The sequence below is a fragment of the Barbus barbus genome (assembly GCF_936440315.1).
Source record: "Barbus barbus genome assembly, chromosome: 18".
NCBI lineage: Eukaryota > Metazoa > Chordata > Actinopteri > Cypriniformes > Cyprinidae > Barbus > Barbus barbus.
In genome coordinates this window covers 23,075,950-23,100,546 of record NC_136746.1, presented here as the reverse complement: position 1 = coordinate 23,100,546, position 24,597 = coordinate 23,075,950, and the positions used below count along the sequence as shown (strand labels likewise).

The following is a 24,597-nucleotide window of genomic DNA, read 5'->3' as shown; positions in this document are numbered from 1 at the left end:
GACAGGACTTATTCCTTAGTTAAGAAACAAGGCCGTACTTTCTGGAACAGTAAATATTTATTGAAAACCAATGAAAAAGCTTTGATTGGTTGCATGATTTCATGAAGAATTAAAGCATGACAGAAATTATGGTTTAGATGAATTTCTTGGTTTTGTTTTGTTTATAGGCAGTAGTAGCTCATAGATCTGAGTGGAACTATAAATTTTCTGACCTCAATACGAAGGGAGAGAATCTTTGTTCCTGTGAAGAACTAGATGAGGACAAACGTCAGACAATCCAACACACATTACAAAATGTACAGCAAGAGTGGATGGGAGTTTTGATGCAGGCTCTGGAACTGAAGAAGCAATCAGAACTTGACCAGTCTCTTTCAAAGGACTTTCAGGACCTTCAAGAACAGGAGGAGAGCACTCAATCTTGGCTCAAAGAGCAGCATCTGAAGATCGAATTGCTCCATGAAGAGACTTGGTTACAAGAGAGAATGAATGGAGCTCAGGTAAGAGACAAAGATTCAACCTTCACCAAATATATACTTAAAGAAAACAGTCTGACTTACTCGCTGACATGGTTTGCTTATTCTAGGCCATCCTCAACTCAGAATCAGAGGGGGATTACAAGCTAGCCAACCTGAGGGGGAAAGCAGAGGGTTTGTGCTCTCGAGAAGGCCTGGAGGAGAAAAGAAAACAGGAAATCCAGCTGAACCTGAGATCAATTGAAGAAGAATGGAAGAAGGTCCTGGCAAGTGCTCAAGAATTAAAGAACCAGGCTGAGCTCCAAGATTCTCTTGCAAGGGAGCTTCAAAATGTCTGTGCCCAGGAGGAGAGCACCTGGACCTGGGTGAAGAACCAGAAAGATTGCCTGGACTCACTGGGGAAAAGCACTCATGGTACACAGGAGCAGATTGAGGAAAGACTAAGCAAAGCACAAGTAAGTAAAACAATATGGAGAAAAAGAAGAAATAATTAAATGTCTGTAGTAAAACACTTGGTAACACTTTAGAATAAGGTTCCATTTATTAACATTAGTTAATGTATTAACTAACATGAACAAACAATGAACAATGCATTTATTACACTATTTATTAAACTTTGTTAATGTTAATGAAAATACAGTTGTTCATTGCTTACTCATGTTAGTTCACACTACATTAACTAATGTTAACAAACACAACTTGTGAATTTAATAATGCATCAGTAAATGCTGAAATTAACATTAACTAAGATTAATAAATGCTGTAGAAGTATTGTTCATTCTCAGTTCATGTTTACTAATGTTGTTAACTAATGTTAATAAATGGAACCTTATTGTAAAGTGTTACCAAACACTTATTAGAAGAAGTTAAACTGCATTGCATGATCAAAAATGTGCCGGTCAAGTACTCTCTGTCTTTTAGGCAATTTTAAGTCTGCACTCTGAGGGCAACTCTAAGATTGCAGCCCTGAAACAGACCGTAGACCATCTTTTTTACCATGAAGATCTTGATGAAGATGCAAGACATTCTCTCGTTAAGAAAATGAAAAATGTAGAGGAGGAGTGGAAGACAACACTGCAGCAAGCACAGGAGTTGCATAGGTTTGATATGCAAAAAAATCATATTTATATATATATTCTGACCCCATTTAATTGAATGGACATGGCTTTTTATGTACTGATCAGAGTGCATAATTAAATGCAGTTTTTTTATGTGTTAAAATTATAGCTTTTAGAACTTAAAATGTACACTTCTCATTTTATTTATCCTAAATAATATAAAAAAGAATAGCTTAATTATATTATATTATATTATATGTTATTCCTCATTCTGCAGTCTGCTGAAAAGTGTAGTTGAACGTCTGGTGTCCTGTCGGTGTCAGAAGGAACAGCTTCAGTCTCGTCTGGATCAGGTGAAACAGCAAAGAGCTGGATTGCCACGGCACTTCCCTTGGCCTGGTTTAGGGGATCGAAGGCACACATTGGAGCAAGCCAAGAGTCTGCTAGATCGTACCAGGGCCCTGACCCCATCTCTGTCTGCTGTCCGAGCGCTCGGGAGGGAGATGAGCCAGCTAACCCGTGATTCCAGCTGGATTGATCCATCCTGGGCCACCACAGAGGAGTGCATACCTGAGTTAATCAAAGATCTTACGGTAAGGCTGTATAGGTGTGCTGTTCTAAATATTTCTGACTAATCGTGACTAATAGATAATAGAAACTTGATTTACGTGTATGACATTCTTTTTTTATGTGTGCTTCTGTAGGAGTTTCGCGTAAATCTCGAAGAGGAAATCCGGAGAGAGCGAGTTTGTGCTCAGTTAGTTGATCAGCACACTGTAGCACAGGGTTGGCTGAGAGAGCAAGTCAAAGGTTTCGGTGCTCTGCCCACTGAACGTCATAGGTTACAAAGCTCTATTAACACTCTTAAGGTCTATTTAAATTCTTTGTTTTTATATCAAATCGATTAATGCATTTTTCAGTTTTTCAGAAAACCTGTTAATAAATAAAATGATACATATTTTATTTTAATTTTGTAGGCTCTTCTTCAGACCATAGACAGGGAGAAGAGAGAAATGAAAGAACTGGATGCTGTTAAAGATTCCCTGATGGATCTTTGCACTCCAGAAGGTTGTGAAGCCCTGACCTTAGAGTTCAGCCATCTTCATGACCTCTGTGTGTCCTCAGAGAAAGAGATGAGGGAACGGTTAGCTGTGTGTGAGGCCAGATTGAGTGACATTGACCTCAGGCTTGCTGGCAGGTCACAGATTCTCAGGGAACAAGCAGAGAGTCTCCTAGATGTGCTGCGTGCTCAGGACCACTCTTTAGGATTTCTGGTGGATAGCCAGAATATCAGCCAGCTACAGGAGAACTGGCATAGCTTCAAGGTATTGTGGGAAAATATTAATTAATCTATGTTCAGTTTGTTTGTTCTGAAACTTTAGAGAAAGTCAGGAAATTGAAACCTGACTGTTTTATATTCTCATAGACATGTGAGAGAGCGCTTGAGTCTTTCGAGGGCAAAGTTCATGACCTTGGCCAGGCCCTCCAAATGGTCCCACCAGATGAGGGACCCCCCAGTGATGTCATTTCCATAGTGGACACAGTTACACAACAATATTGCTGGTACATACGGACATGTTACTTTTCAAATAAATCCAATTATCAAGCTGTTTAAAACAAAAATGTCTGTAATAATGTGTTCCTGTATCTGAATCCTGTTTAATCAATTGTACAATTGATAGTATGTTTGCCCATTATAGTAAAATGTTGAATTTATCAGAAGTGCATTATGGAAAATCGTCACTATTTTTTTTCTCAGTCTGCGGTCGAAACTGTTGGAAAAGCAGAATGACTGCGCAGACAGGACTATGCAGTTTGTGAGACAGGCCTTACAAAACATTCAGTCATGGAACCAGACAAATGCAAATCCTCCCTGCAGCTCAGCCACATCCATGCAGGTGTGTTTATATCTTAATTTGCATAAAGTATGTGAGTACACAAAAAAACACTGCACCTGCACCATACTGGTCCATTTGAACGAGTAAAGTTGCTGTTACCTTTTAAACATGCAACATTTTTACTCCTTAGGCTGCAATTGAGGAAGGTTTGAGACTGCGTAAAAGCCTGCAGGTAACGCTGTCCCATAAAGAACTGCTGACGGAATGTCTGGGCCCTGACTTGGCTGGCAAACTTGAAAGAGATGGAACAAAAGCACTAAACAAAGCAGACATTCACACGAGTGACCTTAAACAGGAGCTTAAGGTGAGTATGACTCAATTCTGTGGGATGATGCTTCACATGAGATGTCTAGTGTTTTAAAAAAGATGAGTCTGTGTTTCAGAATGTGGAGAATGTGAAGCAGGAAACTCAGAGGTTGTCACTGGAAGCTCAGATCATCCAGCTGGATTCACAGGTACAATTTCACAAACATACATATTCACATACAAACATATTTCTATACTTTTGTTGTATCTGGCCATTATGTGCAATACTATGTATATATGATAAATACCATTTGTAGGTTTCTGCTGCGACGCCATCAACAAAGGCGTCTGAACAGTCGGAATTTGTTTCTTCTTCATCATTTATCACGGAGAGCTTTGAAATGACAGATGACAGTCAGCAGGCTAAGGTACAGCCATCTGAAAACCTTTACAGCGAGATCCCTCTATGTGTAATCTCAGAAACTACAACTGAAACAGAAATTCACACTGCAAGAAAATCACTACCAACATTAGAGACTGACACTGAACAGATTGATGTCCAAACAACTGTACCATTAACCACAGAGATGCTATCTGAACCAGCAACAGGAGTATATGAATCTGCTCTTCCTACAAGCAGCCATGGTGCAAATGAAACTGAAAGTGAGAATTTAATTTCTATTGCTTTGGAAACAAAGTCTGATAATGATGAGATTGCAGATGAAAAGATGCCCTTTTCCTCATCTGCAACTGTCCACAGCTTGGAAACCACAGTACAAGACACAGACTTGGGATTACACAGCACTGAGAGTCTTAGCACAGAAGGACAAGTAAGGCAGTTGTCTGATGTAGTTGTGAGTTCAGAAACTTTTGCTGATAGAGAGGAGGGTGAGAACATTGAAGCAGTGACTGCAGAGCCAGGTAAAGAGGAAGAGGTCTCATATATTTCACTTTCTCAAGAGGTACCTTGTGGAGAAGGTGTAGCACAAACCAAAAAGGTTACTGCACTCATTTTAGATAGTATAGACACATACTCTCACACACCCACAGATGGTGCTACAGTAAAAGAAGGCTCTGCTAGTGCTCTTTTAAATGAGAAGACACTGGGCAAACAAGATCATGAAACATTGGCCCCTCCAGAAGCTGAAATTTCTGATGTAGCTATAGAACCAATTAGCATCCCATCTTCTCTTAATGAGCAAAGTATGGTGAATGTTTCAGAAATTAGTTCAGCAGTAGAACCAGAACAGTCGCAGCTCATCGATATAGACAATAATGGACAAATGCAAACAACAGCAGCTCCACCTTCTGAAACACAAGGTAGTGAAGATGCTGCTTCCAGAGATATTGGAACATTTTCTTGGAACAATGGACCAAATGCTGCAATTGCTGACAGAGAGAGCAACTGGACTACAAATAATGGTCCGCGTGAAATCCAACGCCGATATATTATTCTAGACTTTCCTGAGGGGGTGGAAATGCAGCGACAGCCTGCTCATGAAGCTACTATTTTCAGGGAACCTACTGAGACACAGATTCAGGGATCAGAACATTCAGTGTCAGAAAGAATGGAAACAGAATGTGATGCTAAAACAGAATCAGAGATCATAGCCAGTACAAACAGACCATTAGAAGCATCTGAACAATCTGAACTGGTTGAAGCAAGCCTAAAACTACCAACAAGGCAAGTTGGAGAAGTCATGCATTTCATTGTAGAAGAAGAGACAAAGAAGACCCCATCAGGTGATAAAATGCAATTCATAGAAGTTGATCCTAAACTTAAACCTCCAATCAAGCAACAAAATGAGGTAGAAACTGAGGTCCAACAAACAAACAAAGTACATGTCTCAACAACAGTAGAGGAGAAACCTGAAGGTGAAGAAGCCATTGACGTCCTTTTGGGAGAAGAGACAAAGACTCAATCAGGTGATAAAGCACGATCCAAAGAAATTGAACCTGAACTGACACCTCCAATCAAGCTCCTGGTTGACTGGGACACTGAGGTACAACCAGAAAGAATTAATGTCTCACCAGAGGAGAAACCTGAAGTTGTAGAAGCCGCAGATGTGATTGTAGAAGAAGAGATGAACAAGACCCCATCAAGTGAAAAATCACAATTCATGGAATCTGAATCTAAAATTACACCACCTGTCAGGAGAAATGACAATAAAACTGATGTCCAGTCAAACAAGGTAAATGTCTCAACACAAAAGGAGAAAGCTGAAGGTGAAGAGGCTGTGGAAGTCACTGTAGAAGAGGAGACAAAGACAACATCATCAGATTATAAAGCACAATCCATAGAAGCTGAACCTGAACTGACACCTTCAATCAAACAACATAATGACCAGAAAACCGAGGTCCAGTTAGAAAAGGTAAATGTATCACCAGAGGAGAAAATTGAATGTGAAGAAGCCTTGCATGTCATCGAGGAACGGAATGACTGGGACACTGAGGTACAGTCTGAAAGAATTAATGTCTCACTGACACCAGAGGGAAAACATGAAGTTGTAGACACCGCAGATGTCATTGTAAAAGAAGAGACAAACAAGACCCCATCAGATGAAAAAGCACATTCCATAGAAGCTGAACCTAAACCAAAACCACCAGTCAGGCGAAGAAACGAAAATAAGTCTGATGTCCAGTCAAACAAGGTAAATATCTCAACAACATCAGAGAAGAAGCCTGAAGGTACAGAGGTTATCACTGTCATTGTAGAAGATGAAATAAAGATGATTCCATCAGATGATAAAGCGCAATCCCTAGAAGCGGAACCTGTATTGACACCACCAGTCAGGCAACAAAATGAGGGTGAAACCGATGTCCAATCAAACCAGGTAAAACTGTCAACAACATCAGAGGAGAAACTTGGGGATACCATGCATATCATTGAGGAGGAAAGGACAAAAAAGACATCAGTTGATAAAATGCAATCCATAGAAGCTGAGCCTAAACCAACGCCACCAGTCAGAAGACGAAATGAGGGTGAAACTGAGGTCCAATTAGATAAGGTGGATATAATACCAACACCTCCCACCAGACGACGTAAAGGTGATAAGTTATCGTTAGATATTGAATCACAGATAGAGGGAGAAGTTCTTCCCACCCCACCAAGCAGAAGACGTAGAGAGAAAATAGGAATTGGGAGGTTTTCACTTGATTTAGAGTCCCAACCCACACCACCAGCAAGACGACGTAAAGAAAAAGATGATAGAAGACTATCACTTGATCTGGAGACCCAACCAACACCACCAGCAAGACGACATAAAGAAAAAGAAGGTAGTAAACTATCACTCTACCTGGAGGCTGAACCCACACCACCAGCAAGACGACGTAAAGAAAAAGAAGGTAGTAAATTATCGCTCAATCTAGAGACTGAACCCACACCACCAGCAAGACGACGTAAAGAAAAAGAAGGTAGTAAATTATCACTCAATCTGGAGACTGAACCCACACCACCAGCAAGACGACGTAAAGAAAAAGAAGGTAGTAAATTATCACTCAATCTGGAGACTGAACCCACACCACCAGCAAGACAATGTAAAGAAAAAGAAGGTAGTAAATTATCGCTCAATCTAGAGACTGAACCCACACCACCAGCAAGACGACGTAAAGAAAAAGAAGGTAGTAAATTATCGCTCAATCTGGAGACTGAACCCACACCACCAGCAAGACGATGTAAGGAAAAAGAAGAAAGTAGATTATCACTTGATCTAGAGATCCAACCCACACCACCAGCAAGACGACGTAAAGAAAAAGAAGATGGTCGATTATCACTCGATCTGGAGACTGAACCCACACCACCAGCAAGACGACGTAAAGAAAAAGAAGATAGTCCATTATCACTTGAACTGGAGACCCAACCAACACCACCAGAAAAACGACGTAAGGAAAAAGAAGATAGTACATTATCACTTGAACTGGAGACCCAACCAACACCACCAGAAAAACGACGTAAGGAAAAAGAAGATAGTCCATTATCACTTGAACTGGAAACCCAACCAACACCACCAGAAAAACGACGTAAGGAAAAAGAAGATAGTACATTATCACTTGAACTGGAGACCCAACCAACACCACCAGAAAAACGACGTAAGGAAAAAGAAGATAGTCCATTATCACTTGAACTGGAAACCCAACCAACACCACCAGAAAAACGACGTAAGGAAAAAGAAGATAGTACATTATCACTTGAACTGGAAACCCAACCAACACCACCAGAAAAACGACGTAAGGAAAAAGAAGATAGTACATTATCACTTGAACTGGAGACCCAACCAACACCACCAGAAAAACGACGTAAGGAAAAAGAAGATAGTACATTATCACTTGAACTGGAAACCCAACCAACACCACCAGAAAAACGACGTAAAGAAAAAGAAGATAGTACATTATCACTTGAACTGGAGACCCAACCAACACCACCAGAAAAACGACGTAAGGAAAAAGAAGATAGTACATTATCACTTGAACTGGAGACCCAACCAACACCACCAGAAAAACGACGTAAGGAAAAAGAAGATAGTACATTATCAATTGAACTGGAGACCCAACCAACACCACCAGAAAAACGACGTAAGGAAAAAGAAGATAGTACATTATCAATTGATCTGGAGCCTCAACCAACTCTACCATCAAGAAGACGCAAGGATAAGCCAGAGAGTGACTTGTTATTTGGCAGTGCTGAATTAGGAAAAAGTGATAATCAGCAAACCAATGAACATAAAGACAGGGAAGAGCACACTGTTAACCCAACTCCACCTGTCAGACGCAAAATTAGTCAGGATGAAAGTGATGTGGCAGTTTGCAAAAACCAAGAAGAGAAAGAGGCCTTTGTGAAACCCACACCACCAACAAGAAGGAAAGAGAGCAAAGTTGAGAATGAAATTGTCACAGGTGCTTCTAACCTGAAAGAAGATATGAGCATACATAAACCAACTCCACCTCTGAGGCGAAAAGACAACCAAGCAGAAACTGAGATGGTTTCAACCACTCCTAAAAGTCAACCTGAGGAAGTCCTTCCAACTCCACTGACCAGGCAAAAGAAAGATCAAATAGAAGCTGACAGAGCTCCATTAATGCCCGAAGAGCCACAGGTCATATCAACTCCAACAACCAGCGACAAAGAAAGTTCATGGAATGAAGTTTCTATGTGTGCAAGAATGGAATTGGAAGCAGATGTTGAAGCAATACCTAAACAGGGAGATAAAGATGAAACTGATACAAACTCATTGGTTGGTCAGGAGCAGCAAGAGGAGGGGCAGGACTCTACTTTGGTCTCAGAACCCATAAGTGTAATCAGTCAGACAGAGAACGTCAGTGAGATGCAGGTAACTTTAATGTGCATGATTTCACCAAAAGGAACAAACCTGCATGAGGTATGATGGTGTGGTATCTGCATGCAGGGCTGTAAATGAAGTGTTCAACTGAGGATGTGTGCTAGGGCCAAAATGAAGTGTCCTTAAGCTATCTGGATATGTGCTTTGTAGGGTGAAATGAATCCCCTTTTTTACAACAGTCCAATTGTCTACATTTCCAAACACAGCTAACACATTAGGTTTTAAATCTAATGGAAGAAGGAATCTTCTAACAAAGTTTCAATTAACACCTGGAGCTCCTGAATAACCCTCCTATTTGTATCTTTATGTTGGTGTGGCTCTGGCTGCCTTACCACAGAGAAAATCCCATCACATTCAGCTTCATGCATACATTCATTACTTCTCTCTATCATTGAATAAATACTTTTATTCTTTTAATATTGTCATGTTCACAGAGAGGGCATTTTTTTCTGTTCCATCACCTCTTCCTTATGGCACTGTGAATGTTGGGAATGGCTTTCTGAGTTTTAATTTGTATTTTTACCCACGATTGAGTTTGTTTGAATTTACTTCATTAACTGCTCTAATATCTCAGTTATTTGTCTAGAATCTTTTATCCTGAGATGTTGCAGTTGCTAGTCTTCAGTTCAACCATTAAAAATGCTGTTGTATTTGTTGTGTTGCAGCCACAAGATCAAGATGTAGCTGTTTCTCCCCAAGTTGGTCTCACTGCTGAAATCACTGAGAGTCAAGCAGAGGAAGATTGGGAGCCAGAGGGACCCACAATGAAGGATATATTCATGGAGATCCAAAAAATGACTGAAAGGGGACCAAAAAGTGTATTTATGGAGGTAATACTTAAAATTGTTAATCACTATAACATTAAAATCAAAATACTGAAAGTGATTTAAACAGTGTCAAGACATTAAGTTTAACATAAACATAAACAAAAATTATATGTGCAGTATGTCAACGGTTCTTTCAAAAAGCTTATATTTTTTAGGGCATACCTCATGAAAGAACAAAGAAACTTCTTGACACTTCCAACACTGATCTTGAAGCTCGGTTAAAAAGGCTAGTGTTCCATTTACTGGACCTTCGAACTTGCCCAGCTGCTCTGAACTCCAAAGACATGGCCAAACAACTAGAGGAGGCTGAGGTGGGACAACCCAATAAAAACATCAGTGTGATGAATTTACACTTTACGTATTACTGATTGTTCTATGTCCTATTTAATAAGTAAAAGTAGTATTGCTGATTTTTCAAATAATAATTTGTATTAGAATCCTGATTTACAGTAAGTTTGGAGGTGAGCACATTTAGTACTTGTATTGTTTTGTTATTTTAGGAATGTAGAAGGTGTGCCCAGAGACAGGTATCTATGCTGTCTAGGCAAGACCAGGCTAATGGAGACATTGGCAGTAGCACTAATAGCACAGTTCATGACTCTGAGGGTATGCAACAGCTGGGTGCCCAGTGGAGTGCAGCTTTGTGGGATGCAGCAAGCTCTGTTCACTCCAAAGAAGCTCAACTACAGATGGTTGCAGATTTCAACAGACAGACCCAGAAAGTCAAAGCTATTCTGGAGAGGCTCAAAATTGAGCGTGTGGCACTGAGATTGTACGTATTTACTAATAAGCAAGTTGTTTCCGTACTTATAACATTAAACACTGAGCAAGCTTATTGTTGCACTAAACTAGGGGTCAACCGATTATCAGCGCGATATGAAGCATTTTTATTGTTAAAGGTATCGGTCATTTTCAAAAACTATTTGCCCAAAAAATAATTTAAAAGCATTTAAAGAGTCGATAGCCTTGTGGGCAGGGCGCCGACATTAAGTGCCTTTGCGCTACGGGCGTCCCGTGTTCAAATCCGAGCACGAGGGCCCCCCCCCCTCTCTCTCTCCCACTTCGCTTCCTGTCTCATCTACACAGTCTTATAACAAATAAAAGACAGAAAAACTCTAAAATAAATCTTTAAAAAAAAAGCATTTAAAGAGTTTTTGTCAGAGCCCTTGTTATTCTTAATTTTGTCATTAATTTTCGTTTTTACACCAGACATATATATCGGCTCAAAATATTGGTTATCAGTCTACTTGATCTGTAATAATTGGCATCTGCCCTGAAAAACTCATATCGGTCGACCCCTACAGTAAACAAACTTGTAGAATGTAAGAGAATGTAAAGGCCCAAAATGTATCTTTCATATCTCTAGCTCTCCAGCTGTGAGCAGTTTTGCTGAGGAGGAAAAGCTGCGCTCTTTCTTGAGAAACATGGAGCAAGAAAGGACAGCTCTCGGTGAGTTAATTCAGACTCACGCAAAACTGTCCCCCCACCTCAGTGTGCCTGAGAGACAAGCAGCGGAAATACAGCAAAACAATTTGCAAAGCCAGTGGAGGGTGCTGGAGAAGGATGTAGAGATTGCTCTTTACATGGTTAATGCTTATGCTAAAGAAAGCAGCAGCCTTATTCAAGAGGTCAGTGCCTTAAAAGACCATCTCGAGATCATTCAAAAGACCTTGGATGCATCGAAATCCTCACCAGTTTTATGGGATGGCAAGAAAGCTCAAGAAATTATGAATTTAAATGCTGATCTCACTTCCACCCATCAGCAGTATCTCTACCTTCAGCAGACCTCTGAGGCACTTGCCCAGGAATTCCAATACAATGCAGATATATCCAGCATAGAGCAGGATCTTCAGCATATAAAAGATCAGCTGGATCAAATGGGTGAACAGTTAGTAGCTTCAACCCCTAGCAGCAGCAACCCAATGTTAAGTAAAATTGTAAAGGTGATGACAGATGCTCTGGCTTGGGCCAAGCAGACAGAATGTGATGTCAAAGGACGACAGAAAAAGGTGTCTTTGCTTCCAGAAGAGGTACATCGACAGATTAAAGATTTAAAGAAATTGCAGTCTGAGATGAACTCAAAGCAAACCCAGTTGAAAGCTTTGGTTGAGGAAGTCACCGAGCTGATTTGTGATCTAGATGAAGCTGATGTTTCGATGGTGAACTCATCCTTGAAGGTCCTAGAGAATTTGTCTAAATCAACAGCAGGAAAACTGGCTGAGGCAGTTCGCGAGATGGAGTCAGGACTTCAGACCCGGGAGAAGATGTCAGAGCAGATAGCAGATGTTGATTCCTGGGTGGTTGGACATCTGCGGAGTGAAGCTTTGAGGAGAGAAGATTATCAAAGTTTGAGTGTGGCAGACCTGGATCGCAGGTTGAGGCAGATCCAGGACACTGTTGGAGAGGCAGAAAAGCAGTCCGCTGTCACTGAAGCCCTTCTGATGAAAAGCAGAGACATTGCATCCGAGCTAAGTGTCGCAGAGAGTACTAAGCTCTATGAGAAACTCACCAACCTTCAAGAGGACATCAAGGGTATTATTATCTATGAGAAGGCATGTTGCCAGAAAGTTATAGATGTTACACAGAGCCAAGAATCCTCTCAAAGGAAGGTGTCATCTCTCGAGAACAGCCTGAGACAAATGTTAGTTGATGTAAAAAGACACCGGTTTCCTGTTACCAAGGATACCCTCTCTGTCATTGAACCCTTCAAACAGATGCTTGTGGAGCGAAAATCTCAGGTTGAGCAAGTCAGTCCCTGTGCAGAGGACAAGAGAAGAGAGCTGTTATGTGTTATTACTGAACTGTACCACAAAATGATTGATTTGGATCTCAAATCACAAGCTCATGAAAGGTACTTGAGCCTCAGTCGGTGCATTGAAGGTGTCAAGGAAGAAATGGAGGCTCAGATCCCAAGGACCAAAGATGAGAGCATCAACAAAGAGGAACGCTACAGAGCCTGTCAGGCACTTCTGATCCAGATCTCTTTAATAAAACTCTTGTGTGAGGAAACAGTGGATGAACTGCAGGAAATCATAGCAGATCTATATCCATCTCAGCTCTCTGCTGAACAAACAAGACTCAAACAAATACTGGAAAGTCTCAAAACCTCAGAAATGACAGTGAACAATAATCTTCAGATATTGGAATGGGATCTGCTAAAACATATTCATTATCCATCAGAAAAAAGAGCACTTCAGCAATTCCTCAAAGACACCCATGCAGAGCTGGAAAAGCCTTGTAGTATTGAACCAAAAGAGGCAGTGATTGAAAAACAACTAAGAAAGAGCCTTGTACTCAGAAAGAATGTAGAATCTAGAATGCGAGTGCTGGAGTTTCTTGAAAAAAAGATTGGAGCTCCCCCTCCACAGGACTCCAAACAGCTTACTTGCTTGAAGGATATGGTTTTGGAAAAGTGTGATCAACGAATGGTGAGTTTACTCTGTTTCATCTTTGACACACAGTTTCATTGATCTATTCCTTTGCAATATAGTTTGGTGCAAATGTTTAGAAACATCATAAACAGAATCTTTAATGAAACTGTACATTATACAGATAAAGTCAAGGTAGATTTCTGCTGTCTTTTCAGGTGAGCCTGACTAAAGCTAAAGAACTGTTGAGGAACTACACCAAAGCAGTGGCTGATACCATTCGGTTCCTCCAAAGAGCCACATTGGCCCTCCTTCCCTCAATCTGCTCTGCTAGAAGCTGCTCAGAAAGACTAAAAGATGCACAACATGCTTTATTGACCCTAGACACAGAGTTTCAGTCACATGTTTCACAGCTTCAAGCTCAAACCCCACAACATCCCTGCTTCAAGCCACAGAAGATTGAATTTCTACACACAGATGTCCTAGGCGAGCTCCTGGTCAGGCTATCGTCCCTTAAAGCCCAGGCTCAAATTAATGTAGAATCTTTGAAAAGGTACATACTGTAGTATGAAACCTTATTATACTGTATAAGAACTTTTTCCTAAGAGTAAATGTTCATAATCACTAATCAAGATACGTAATTACTGTTAACCGCAATACACTCAGTATGCCTGTCAAATCTCAAATCTTTATGAAACGTTATCATATCTTGTCATCAAATTATACCCATGTCAAAATTAACTAATTTCTTGTCCATAACAAGGTGTGTTGAGTGCCAGAAACATTCTCGTAAGTGCTACGAGGTGCTTTGCCAGCAAGTGAGAGACTTAGAAACATTGCTATCACAGTGTGCTTCCAAAAAAATTACTTCACACAAAGACTGCCAAGACCAGCAACAGAAACTCAAGGTAAAGTCAAAATAAAAGCCTTTCCTGTAGAAAGATTAACATTTGTTGGACTACCATTACCTCCCCTTATAATCTAAATATCTGTTGCATTTATCTGTGTTTTGCCAGCTGATGCAATGAGATACATATGGATTTGAGGCTAGTATATTTACAAATATTTTTCATCTTTTTAGGCTCTAGTGGAAGAGGTTGCCATGCTTCCTGGAAGACTGGAGAATCTTAGAGAGTGGTGTTCACTGTATGGGTGCAGAGCCAACAGGGAGGATGCCGTGAGCGCTATTTGGAGTCAGGTGGCAAGACTGCAGCGCTGTGCCAATGATCTGCAGACACGCTCAGAACAAATGGAAGCAGAGTGGAGCAGTGTCACAAGGAGTGTAAGTGCCATGACCAAAACCGATGCACCAACATGCATGTGAAATAATAAAACTCTTGTTTTGGTATGCTTACAGATTGTTGTGCAATAAAGCAGAACTGAGCTAGCTTTCCTTTGCTGTCATTCTGCAGGTGGAGCAGGCAGCTGCTGTGTTGGAGCAGGTGGATGCGGAGCTTCCAGATAGCAGCAGAGAGAATCTGACTGGTGATGAGCTACAGGAACTACTTCTCTTCTGGTCCCAGTACCAGGATAGACTGGACTGTGAACACAGAGCTCTCTCCGCTTTGGAATTAAGAGCTGCGAGGTTGCTTGGCATCCCCCCCCACCTGGAACAGGCCCCACCCATTGAGCTGTGCCAAGAGCTTCAAGCATTGCAAGAGCATTACCATAGGTTGGGCATCTACAGTACTTAGCCTATTACTAGTTGCCTTTTTTAAGTTTTCTTTTCCTTCTTCCAGTTTTAACTTATCTTAAATCGTGGTTTTCTTGAAATGTGAATGTCTTTTGCCTAATATTTCCTATTGTGGACTCCATGTCCCAGTGGTCCACACCAGTTAATTCCAAACCAGTGGGCTTACAAACTAAAGTAGGTCAACATTAGATGCCAACGTCCCATTCTAGAGAGGCCAAATGAACACATACATACTTCAGACCATTAAACCGCGCACAGGCTCAGCTAAATATCTGGATAATATGTACATTTATGAAAGTTTATTTTATGTTGAAAGAGAACATACTGATGTATGGATTCTGGGACATTAATCAGTTTTTTGCCTTATTTTTAGCATTAACATTTTGGAATATGGAGTTGGACTGAGAGTTTAACCTGTCTTTTAACTTGTGTGTCCTGCAGTCAAAAGGAACGGAGCTCTCAGGGCTTGAGGGCAGTAAGAACAGAGGTGGAGGAGAGGGAACGAGTGCAGGAGCAGCTGGAGGGAGTCAGAGAATGGCTGGAATCTGCCGTCTCTCTCCTCACTATACTGGAGAATGAGCCCAGCAAGAAGCAACTACAGGTTTGTTACTTGTCTTGTGACGTGCATTTGTTAAGCTGGTCTTTATCCACTTTAGATGTTTTTTTGACTTGATTTAAACAACTGGATTCTAACTTTGCACAGGCAAGATTTGTTACAGTAAGTAAATCTATTGCACCAGCATGAGAATTACTAAAGCCGATGAGATGCAGATGAAGGGAGGAAGGATTTGCCATTGACACAATGTTCTGTTTGTTCCTGACTGCCGCCAGAAAACTTCACTGCCTCTGCCCTCACTCAGCATGATGCACTGTATGAATAATACCTCTCACCCATGAATAATATTCCACCTTTTCATGTTGGGGAGTAACTTGTTAACACAACTAAATTGACTACATTTTTCATTAGGCATTACAAATCATCTGCTTTTAATTCAGTGTAGGTTTTTGTAGAAGCAAATGTTCCTGTGTTTTGTTCGTTTGTGAAACATTTAATTCAATTCTGTGGTTTGTTTTCCACTAAATTGAAAAAAATTAGGGTTTCCTACACTCTAAAAAAATGGTGCTATATAGCACTAGAAGTGTTTCTTTGGCTCATAATCATAGGGGAACCACTTTTGGTGCTGCATAGCTCCAAATCTTGGTGCTTCAGTGGTTCTTCAGCTGTTCTTCGCCGGGTTCTTTGGCATGACTGAGGGGCTATGTAACACCGCACCGCATATACAGAACCTGTTAAGCTCCTGTATGGTTCTTCAGTGGTTTCAGTATAGCACCACTGCCGTACAAAGAACCTGTTAAGCCCTTTTAAAGGTTCTTTACGAGCCAAAGAACCACTGTTGGTGCTGTTTATCACCATGTTTGTTGAAGAAATACAATGCAATATGGTACCTCTTATGGTTCTACATAGCACCATTTGACAAAGTTGCTGTATAGCACCTTTAAAGATATGGTGCTAGTGGTTTCCTATATGATTACGAGCCAAGAACCACTTCTAGTGCTATAAAGCACATTTTTTTTGAGTAGTTTGATTAGTTGCTTGCTTTTAGTATCTACAAACTGAAATCGTAATTATTTTTGTGCCAGATAAATGTTTGGGTATTTTTTGTAGTACAGATAGGATTTTGGAAGGAGTAGACTGCCAGATTCAGTGTGCCTATGACTTTACAGATCTCATAACATACTGGAAAAGCAAAGCAAATGCACATTCAAAAGTACAGATGCATACTGAAATTATATTTCACAAATTAAGACATTTTAAAAATGAATAAATCCGAATAGACACTGACAGATTAATGGATCCTGCAGGGATTGTTTCTGAGCAGTCGAGATACTGTGGGTACTGGCATACAGTGCTGTTTAGTCTAGGTTTTATTGTTCAGTATTGGTTGTCCCAACCAGGCTCTTCCAAGTGACATGCAATTTGTAGAAATGGAAACCAAGCAATCAACAAAATATCCTGTTGTTTATAGCTTACCCACGACTGTCACTGGTTAAGGCAAGCTTTTGTTTGCTTGTTCTTTATGTCTATTTAGAACACTGTGTGACTGTTTTTTGTGCTGAATAGGCTGTTCCATCCAATCAGTTCAAACACACACACTCTTAAAGATTCAAAGACTTTTAAACAGTTATTCTCTCTCATACACACACAGCCTGCAGTAGATTCTGCTGTTTTTCTCACTCATTACCTCTTTACCACACACACACACACACACAGAGATGAGAGGGCTCTGTGTTAGTGTTCTAGTTAAATAGCTGAGTCATGTCCAACATTCCCACACAATTTCTTTTCACTCTTTCAGGTACACACACTCGCTTTCTCTCTTTTTCTCATTCGTTCTCACAAGCACACACTTGTGAATCAGTACCCTCTAAACGCACACACCTGAAAGTGGATCCTCCAGGTCTGATCCAAACACCAGTAATGATGTCAGCTAATGCACTCCCTATCTCTCACACACACAAAATCCCCTCTCAATTCACTTTTCTTGAATCTGTCTCATATTATACTGCCAAAATACTAAAACAGTAAAGCAGAATGGGGTGGAATGGCATAAAATATTATGAAGAGCAGCAGAAGTCATAACTCTTAGTAAAACTTGAAACAGCTGCAAAATAGTGTGATCAGAACGGATAATCTCTCTCTCTCTCTCTCTCTCTAATGCATGGCCCATTCTGACTTTGAATCCCTGTGGGTTTTCGGTAATTTTGGGATCTTGTTTATGCAGCTTTTCTTCCCATCTTAAATGACTCATTATAATATAAAAAGGGGTTAGAAGCTTTATCTCACTGGAGAGGTGAAAAGGGTTGAGAGAGGTAGAGAGAGTTTTGAGGGGATTGTTCTGGTTCTGTTATCTTAAAGCCTGAGAGACTAAGAGCATCATCAGTGACTGAGTCAACCAGCAAGACTAGTGCTATATGAAAGACTGATTTGCATTGAATATCACATAAATATACGAATATCACATTGTGCATCGTTTCCATGTGCTTTCTGGTGTTCCAATAAATGTAAGTGGTTTCTTTATTATGCCTTTTTTGATATTTTGTATCCAGTTGTTTAATATGAAAATATTGTTAGTACTTTAAAAAATATATTTAGTTGTTACAAAGATGAGTAAAAGGTCAACAAATCTCGTAGATTTCAGAAAATTTAACATTTTAGGATTTGACAAGGTTAGTTCAGGTAATCAGAAAAACATTTCTAAGAACTTGGCACTTGTTTGAAACAGTTTTTCTTTCCTATTTGTCAGGGACAACATAAAGTATCTTACATCTCTCTGTAATGAATATGATTATATTTTGACCACAGGAACAACTTCAAATTTCGGATGATGTCTTTCTCTGTACTCACTGCCCTGCAAATTACCCATGCATGTGTAATTTGGGGAACCAGTCAAATTTAGCTACCTTTGCTGTTCTTGTTTATGGCACTTCGATGGGCTTTGGTTTGAAAAAAAAAAAACTCTTGTACCAAGAAGTACTTTTGAAATTAAATGGATAAAATGGAAAATGGTTATTTGTGCAGTCCATAGATGTACTCACTTCTAATGTAGCCTAATTGATGAGTAATGTTGCTTTTTGCTAAACAGGAGGTTCACTCACAGTTGTGTACCCAGAAGGCTGTCCTGCAACGTATTTCAGAAAGCTTGAAGATGATGTACTCTGACAAAAATACATCAATTCCAGAGGAGATAGAGGGACTATTACAGGAGGTCTCACAGTCATTACAGGAAGTGGAGGAACAGGTTTGATGCATTCTTTGAATGGTTCCCAACTTATTTTGTTTCAGCACCCAGATTTTACATTCATCGAAACATACATTACTCCTTTTAGTTACGAGCAACATTTGTCTAAAAGTTTTTTCTTATTTTAATATGGACATTTGGCAAATGTTTGTGAGCGCTGACAAGAGTACCAGAATGTAAAATACTCTTGTCTGTTATTGAATTCAAATACAACTAAATGTGCTTCACGCACCTTTTAAACATCACACTCACTGCTGTTGTATCTCATCTTTAAAGAATTAAGAGAGGAGAACATCTCACTCTAGAACAGGCAGATCCCTTCATCAGAGACACATACTCAACACACATACACACTCTTTCACAGGTGTAAGAGGTGTTGCATCATCCTAATACACACTCTAACACACACACGTGAGAGTAGTTATGTAGGCCCTGTGGGTTTGATAATTAAGGTCTTGCAGTTCTTTGTCTCATAGACACTCAATGCCCATGTGTATAGTGCTTTTTAAAAGTAACATCAGTAATTCGGTTTATGTTAATTGACATTTGTCTGTTTTTATCCATTTCGCTCGCTCATTCACAGGTGAAGACAGCTGTGGAGAAAAGTGGCCCACTTCACAGGCTGGGTGCTAAAATCTCAGAGATTAAAGCAGGTCTGGGATCAGTTCAGAGCTGGTTAGAGCAGAAGAGCCTGAACTTCACTGAAGCTGAGAGCACACAGAAGGTCAGATATAAGTTTAGCTCAGTGTAAGACTTGTTTCGTGCATTTTGTATTGTAAATGTACAGTATCTTACTAATGGTGCCCATATTAACAGATTACAAAGTTGCAGACATAATGCTACAAGTCGTTTCAGGGAAAGCTCAAAATAAGCCTGCCTTTGTTTATAGCCTGTAGCTGCAAGTTCTGTGAAACAGTGTTTTAAATGATTTAAATGAGCCTAGACCCAAATTTAAAAAACAATGGAAGATTTACTATGTGTTTATTGTTGCTTTGCAGCGAGTGTGGGATGAGTTGGATGGTTTACATACTCGTCTAACAGCGGTTGAGGTGGAGCTACAGGATGTGAGTGAAATGCATCCAGATGAGACCCGTCTGTTATTAGACAACCTTGCCAACACTCAGCAGACCCACACACGCCTCACCAAACAGGCCGAACAGAGGACTACCTTCCTCAGCAAGGTCAGCTGCTCAGATTTCCATGATGCTGTGCAGTACTTGGATAAAAATCAAAGAAATAGTTGAAACATTCATAAAATTGAGCAAAGAAGTTAAGCATGATAGAGTCGCGTAAAAGGAGTTTAGGTGAATAATAACTCATTTATGACTTCAATTGTGTGTTATTTAAAGTGTGTTATCTAAACTGTCTTTGTGTAGGTCCGTGACTGGCGGCAGGAGCATGAGGAGATGGTGAAGGGATCACAGAGCTGGATCTCAGAGGCTCAGTCTTGGCTTACGACACCCTGCACATACACCACTGCCAGATGCCTGGACAGTCATGTGAATGCACTGCAGGTATTATTCTCAGAAACCTCATTATCTTTTAGCTGACAGCTGAAGAAACCTGCATCATCTCACTGTGGGGTTTGAACTTAGTATTCGGTTACTGGCCCAGATCTTTTATGTATTAGTCCAAAAGCCTTTATCGTTTTCGTGTTTTAGATGGTTCTGGATGATTCTGCTCAGATGAGACGGGCTCTGCAGGGTTTCGGCAGTGTGCTGACAGAGATGGGAAGTGTGTTCGATGTCAGTGCATTAGAGGAGCAGCTCTCAAATGCTGACCGACGTGTGGCAGACATGCAGCACAATCTGCTGGGACCCCTCTCTCAGCTGGAGCATGCAGCAGCAGTGAGCATACCGGCATCTAATAAGATAAATGACTATATATTATAGATTTGTATTGTTTTTATATAAAGCTTATAATAATTACATTTATGAGATGTATATGTGTGTGTGTGTGTTTTATTTTATCTAATATTCCCAGAGGGATGTTAGCTAAACTGTAGTCTAGTGTATAAAAATGCAGAGCCGTGTTATCTGTAAAAGTGAATTTCATGAAATTGTGAATCTCATCTATTCATGTATGTGTTTGCATGGTGTGTGTTTTTAAGGAAGTGGATGCCATTGAGTCAGAGGTGAAAGTTATGGAGAAAGATGTGGCCAAAATCAAATCTACTCTGACCACCAAAGAAGACATCAGTCAGGACAGTCTTAAGGTAAAAGAAAATTTTGGCTTGTATTTAAACATTTGACCAGGTATGCGTGTAACCAAAATGATGTAGTAGTTACTATTAAGATCCTAATTGCTGTGAGTGTTTTGTGTGTGTTTGCAGGCAACAGAAGAAAGGATTGACCTGATGAAAAGGACAGTCGCTGAGATTCAGAACTGTAAGGATGGTCTGTGTCTTCCTGACAAAGCTGAAAACACACTCCTAGTGTTTAAAAAAGCAGAACTACTACAGAAACAACTGCTTGAACTTGAACAGGTGTCCTTTTATACTATATGCACACGCAAGCATACAAACACAATTCACAAAATACTCAGCATTATGTTTGTCTCCTCTCAGCTGGCACTAGAATACTCCATTGAGGTACAGGAGACATCTGTCCCACCTCTCTGTGTCACACCCTTCAATGCTCCGCCCCTCACTGCCCCAACCCTCAGTGTTCCACCCACAATCACTGAGGAAGACACACAGGTTAGACGAAATATTATGTTGTTAGAATTATGTTGATCCAGAGGCAGTGATTACATATTGATTCTAATATGTGTGTGCAGGAGAGTGGTCAAATTCAGATTGTGCATGTAGAGGAGGTCTTGAAAAAGTCGGGAGCAACGCTGATGACAGTGGAGCAATCCACACTGGAGCAGAGACTCACCTGGATCTCTGATAAAAGCAGCCACACCCTCACAGAAACACAGGTATGAGAATTAAGAAATAAGGTGTATATATAAGGTGCAGTATATAGTCATGGCTTAAGTGCTTTGTTGGGCACAGCATGCATAGTTCATTATTGCTTACATAAAACAGTTAAAAAAATAAATACATTTTTAAAAAAGTCAGCACAGATAGCCTTGTGGGCAGTCCCGTGTTCGAATCCCGACTCAAGGACCTTTCCCGATCCTGACCCGTCTCTCTCCATCTTCGCTTCCTGTCAGTTCTGATCTGTCCTGTCATAATAAATGCCAAAAATAAATCTTTAAAAAAATAGTCTGGACATGTTCATTTTATATTGCTTATTTTAAAGTATCTTTTTAAAAAAATATCTTTTACATATGGTAAGAAACCCTAATCCTGAAAATAATCATGTTCTTGTTGGTATTTCCATATATTTTTTAAATGTTAAGTGTACAATCATCTACTTTCTCTTTTTAAATGTTCATTTCTATGTAAATAAATATACAAATAAGCAGTTAGGAAGCCAAGGCTGTATTAATTTGATCAAAAACCCAAATATTTCAAACTCAAATATTTGGAAATATTATTAAAATTTGAAATAGTACAATATTATTTACAATTTGAAGTCGAAATATTTTATTAATTTATTCCTATGATGGCAAAGCTGAATTTTCAGCAGCCATTACTTTAGTCCTTAGTGTCATATTGTCCTTCATAAATTTAATATGCTGATTTTGGCACTCAATGAACATTTCCTGTTATTATCAACATTGAAATTGTTGTGCTACTAAAATTGTTTTTGGAAACCATGATCATTTTTTCAGGATTCTTTGATAAATAAAAAGTACAGAAGAGCAGTATTTGTTTAAAACAACACAACCATATTTGTTTTTATAAATGTTTTTGTCACTTTAAGTGGAAAAAAACCCTGCAACCCTAATGGTTTGTAATGGTTTATATTTTCGAACAAGTACTAAAATACAGATCTTTAACATTTCTGGTACAGCCAAATGCAAAAGCTGGAGATCTGCTGGCTTCACACACTTGATGTTATTAACCTAGAAAGTTTTAAAACGGGTTTAGCATAATTCCTTCTTATTCGCATATTTGTGAGGTTAATAACCTCAAGTGCAGCATATGACATGTCTGCTGTCTGTCTATCTGCGGAAACCTCTCCATCACTCCAGCTGACGCTATGTGTGTCTGTGTGGTTGCATGGTTGTGTTTGTGCCTGCTGCTGTGCATGTGTGTGTCTCGGATGTGATGGGACAGCAGGAGTCCGAGAAAGAGGAGCAGCTCTTTGAGGATCCAGGAGATGGAGAGGAAGATGCTTCTGATGAAGAGTATGAAGATTGCATTAAAAATGAAGATGAGGAGGCAAGAGGAAGATCACCAACCTCTCTGAATTCTGAGGCTTCCTTCAGCATGACTGCGGAGGTAATTCAGGGGGATCAGACTTCAGCCCTGGACATCTCCTGATGTTTCCTCTGCATGTTTTCTACATGCTTACTCTTTCCATCACATGCTTCATAGTTTTTCCACCATTTGACTTAACTCTGTTCTTCATAAATGTACTTCACTACATTTATCGTCACCCTCCTCATCTTCACCAAGCCGTTGTTTCTTCTCCTTCATATCTAAGTTTTGTTTTTCTTCGTTTCAGTTTAGTATAAAGATAATTCAGATTTTACTTTTCTGAACACAGTGCAGTTTGATTATATCAGCATGTTTTTCCTCGTCCTCTAGGGGGCAGTATGACTTCATGCTTTCATTGAGTTTGCATTTACTGTTTTTCAGATACTCCCTGTTCTTGAGAATCACAAGTGCTGTGATCTCCATTTGCAAATGTGGCACATGATGAAAAATTGAAGAGTTTCTTTGCAAAAACAGACAACTCCATTTTTTTAACATTTTTAAAATGTTCAAAAATCATGTTTTTTTTTTTGTTTTTTTATCATGTTTTTATTATTTTTTAACCTAATCAAAATAACCCAACTGCAGTTTGATTGAGTTTTATTTTATAATGCACAATGAAAAAACATGATTTCTGAAAATTGTTAAAAACGGAGTTATCTGCAAATGAACTCTTCAATTTTAAACATGCAAATCTAATTTATATCTGTCTAAAATGTATTACATATATTTGTATGTATAAGAGGTGTTCATAGGCACAATATAGAGAATTCTTATCCATTGACAAATAGCTATAATAATGCACAAGATACTGGCCATTATAAATTTGTTTGCAAACTCTTCAGTTTGAGACTAGACTTTATCTGTACTTGAATATCCAATCACATGGTTGACATTAATGTGTGTGTGTGTGTGTGTGTGTGTGTGTGTGTGTGTGTGTGTGTGTTGTTTGTTTGTTTATTTGTTTTTTTGTGCAGGACACAGTTTCTGCAGACGTGGTTTCTTCTACAGAACAGATTCTGGAGCAAGCAGAAGCAGCAGACTCAAAGGTAACAGTAATGGCCGGTCTTTATTTGATCACATTAATGTGTATGTGTAGTGTATTCAGGGGCAAAATTATTGCTGCCTTGCAACCTCTGAAAAAGACTTGTTGTCCTTTAAAAGGTGCTAAGTGGCCACTTAAAACTCTAGACCACTTAAAACATTTTTAACGTTGTGTAGTCTTTTGGAACTACAAAAAGAATTATATCATATATCATATCAAAGTTTGTAAAGAGTAACCTCTTTTTCCCTGTGTTTGCAGGTAGAAATAGATACCTCTGTGACCTCGGGAACAGGTGTGTCAGAAGCTTTATCTGAAGCAGATGCCACAGTGGAAAGCCAGTCTCTCCCTGCAGACATGGTAACCAATACCTCCTCTGTTACAGAGATCTCCACGTCCCCTTCCAGAGGCCAGCAGAGGTGTTTGGTCTCCTAGTTGTAGTTCTCTCCCTACAGAACCTCCATGACTTAACTCCCACCTCTACAACCCCTAGATGTAGATGTTTCTAGAGCTAGAACTCTTCCCAGTGCATTTACATGGCAGA

General features: G+C 39.8%; 1 protein-coding gene across 1 annotated transcript in view; it reads left to right on the top strand.

Annotated features, from left to right (window-relative positions):
• The window catches only part of LOC306884202 (uncharacterized protein), a gene marked incomplete at its 5' end in the record, with an annotated part of 109,524 nt that overhangs the window by 31,090 nt on the left and 53,837 nt on the right, over positions 1–24,597 (top strand). Inside the window, 32 exons of the mRNA XM_079439921.1 lie at positions 168–497; positions 584–928; positions 1,395–1,573; positions 1,809–2,124; positions 2,236–2,400; positions 2,509–2,856; positions 2,958–3,094; positions 3,291–3,429; positions 3,560–3,733; positions 3,813–3,884; positions 3,993–9,002; positions 9,677–9,841; positions 9,994–10,149; positions 10,339–10,610; positions 11,205–13,266; positions 13,425–13,759; positions 13,970–14,114; positions 14,288–14,488; positions 14,619–14,878; positions 15,341–15,500; positions 18,544–18,699; positions 19,283–19,423; positions 19,698–19,880; positions 20,076–20,213; positions 20,361–20,546; positions 20,810–20,914; positions 21,032–21,184; positions 21,266–21,397; positions 21,478–21,621; positions 22,871–23,035; positions 23,989–24,060; positions 24,315–24,413. Of these exons, the coding sequence (XP_079296047.1) occupies positions 168–497; positions 584–928; positions 1,395–1,573; positions 1,809–2,124; positions 2,236–2,400; positions 2,509–2,856; positions 2,958–3,094; positions 3,291–3,429; positions 3,560–3,733; positions 3,813–3,884; positions 3,993–9,002; positions 9,677–9,841; positions 9,994–10,149; positions 10,339–10,610; positions 11,205–13,266; positions 13,425–13,759; positions 13,970–14,114; positions 14,288–14,488; positions 14,619–14,878; positions 15,341–15,500; positions 18,544–18,699; positions 19,283–19,423; positions 19,698–19,880; positions 20,076–20,213; positions 20,361–20,546; positions 20,810–20,914; positions 21,032–21,184; positions 21,266–21,397; positions 21,478–21,621; positions 22,871–23,035; positions 23,989–24,060; positions 24,315–24,413 (12,645 nt within the window). The remainder of the gene's footprint in view (positions 1–167; positions 498–583; positions 929–1,394; positions 1,574–1,808; positions 2,125–2,235; positions 2,401–2,508; positions 2,857–2,957; positions 3,095–3,290; positions 3,430–3,559; positions 3,734–3,812; positions 3,885–3,992; positions 9,003–9,676; positions 9,842–9,993; positions 10,150–10,338; positions 10,611–11,204; positions 13,267–13,424; positions 13,760–13,969; positions 14,115–14,287; positions 14,489–14,618; positions 14,879–15,340; positions 15,501–18,543; positions 18,700–19,282; positions 19,424–19,697; positions 19,881–20,075; positions 20,214–20,360; positions 20,547–20,809; positions 20,915–21,031; positions 21,185–21,265; positions 21,398–21,477; positions 21,622–22,870; positions 23,036–23,988; positions 24,061–24,314; positions 24,414–24,597) is intronic.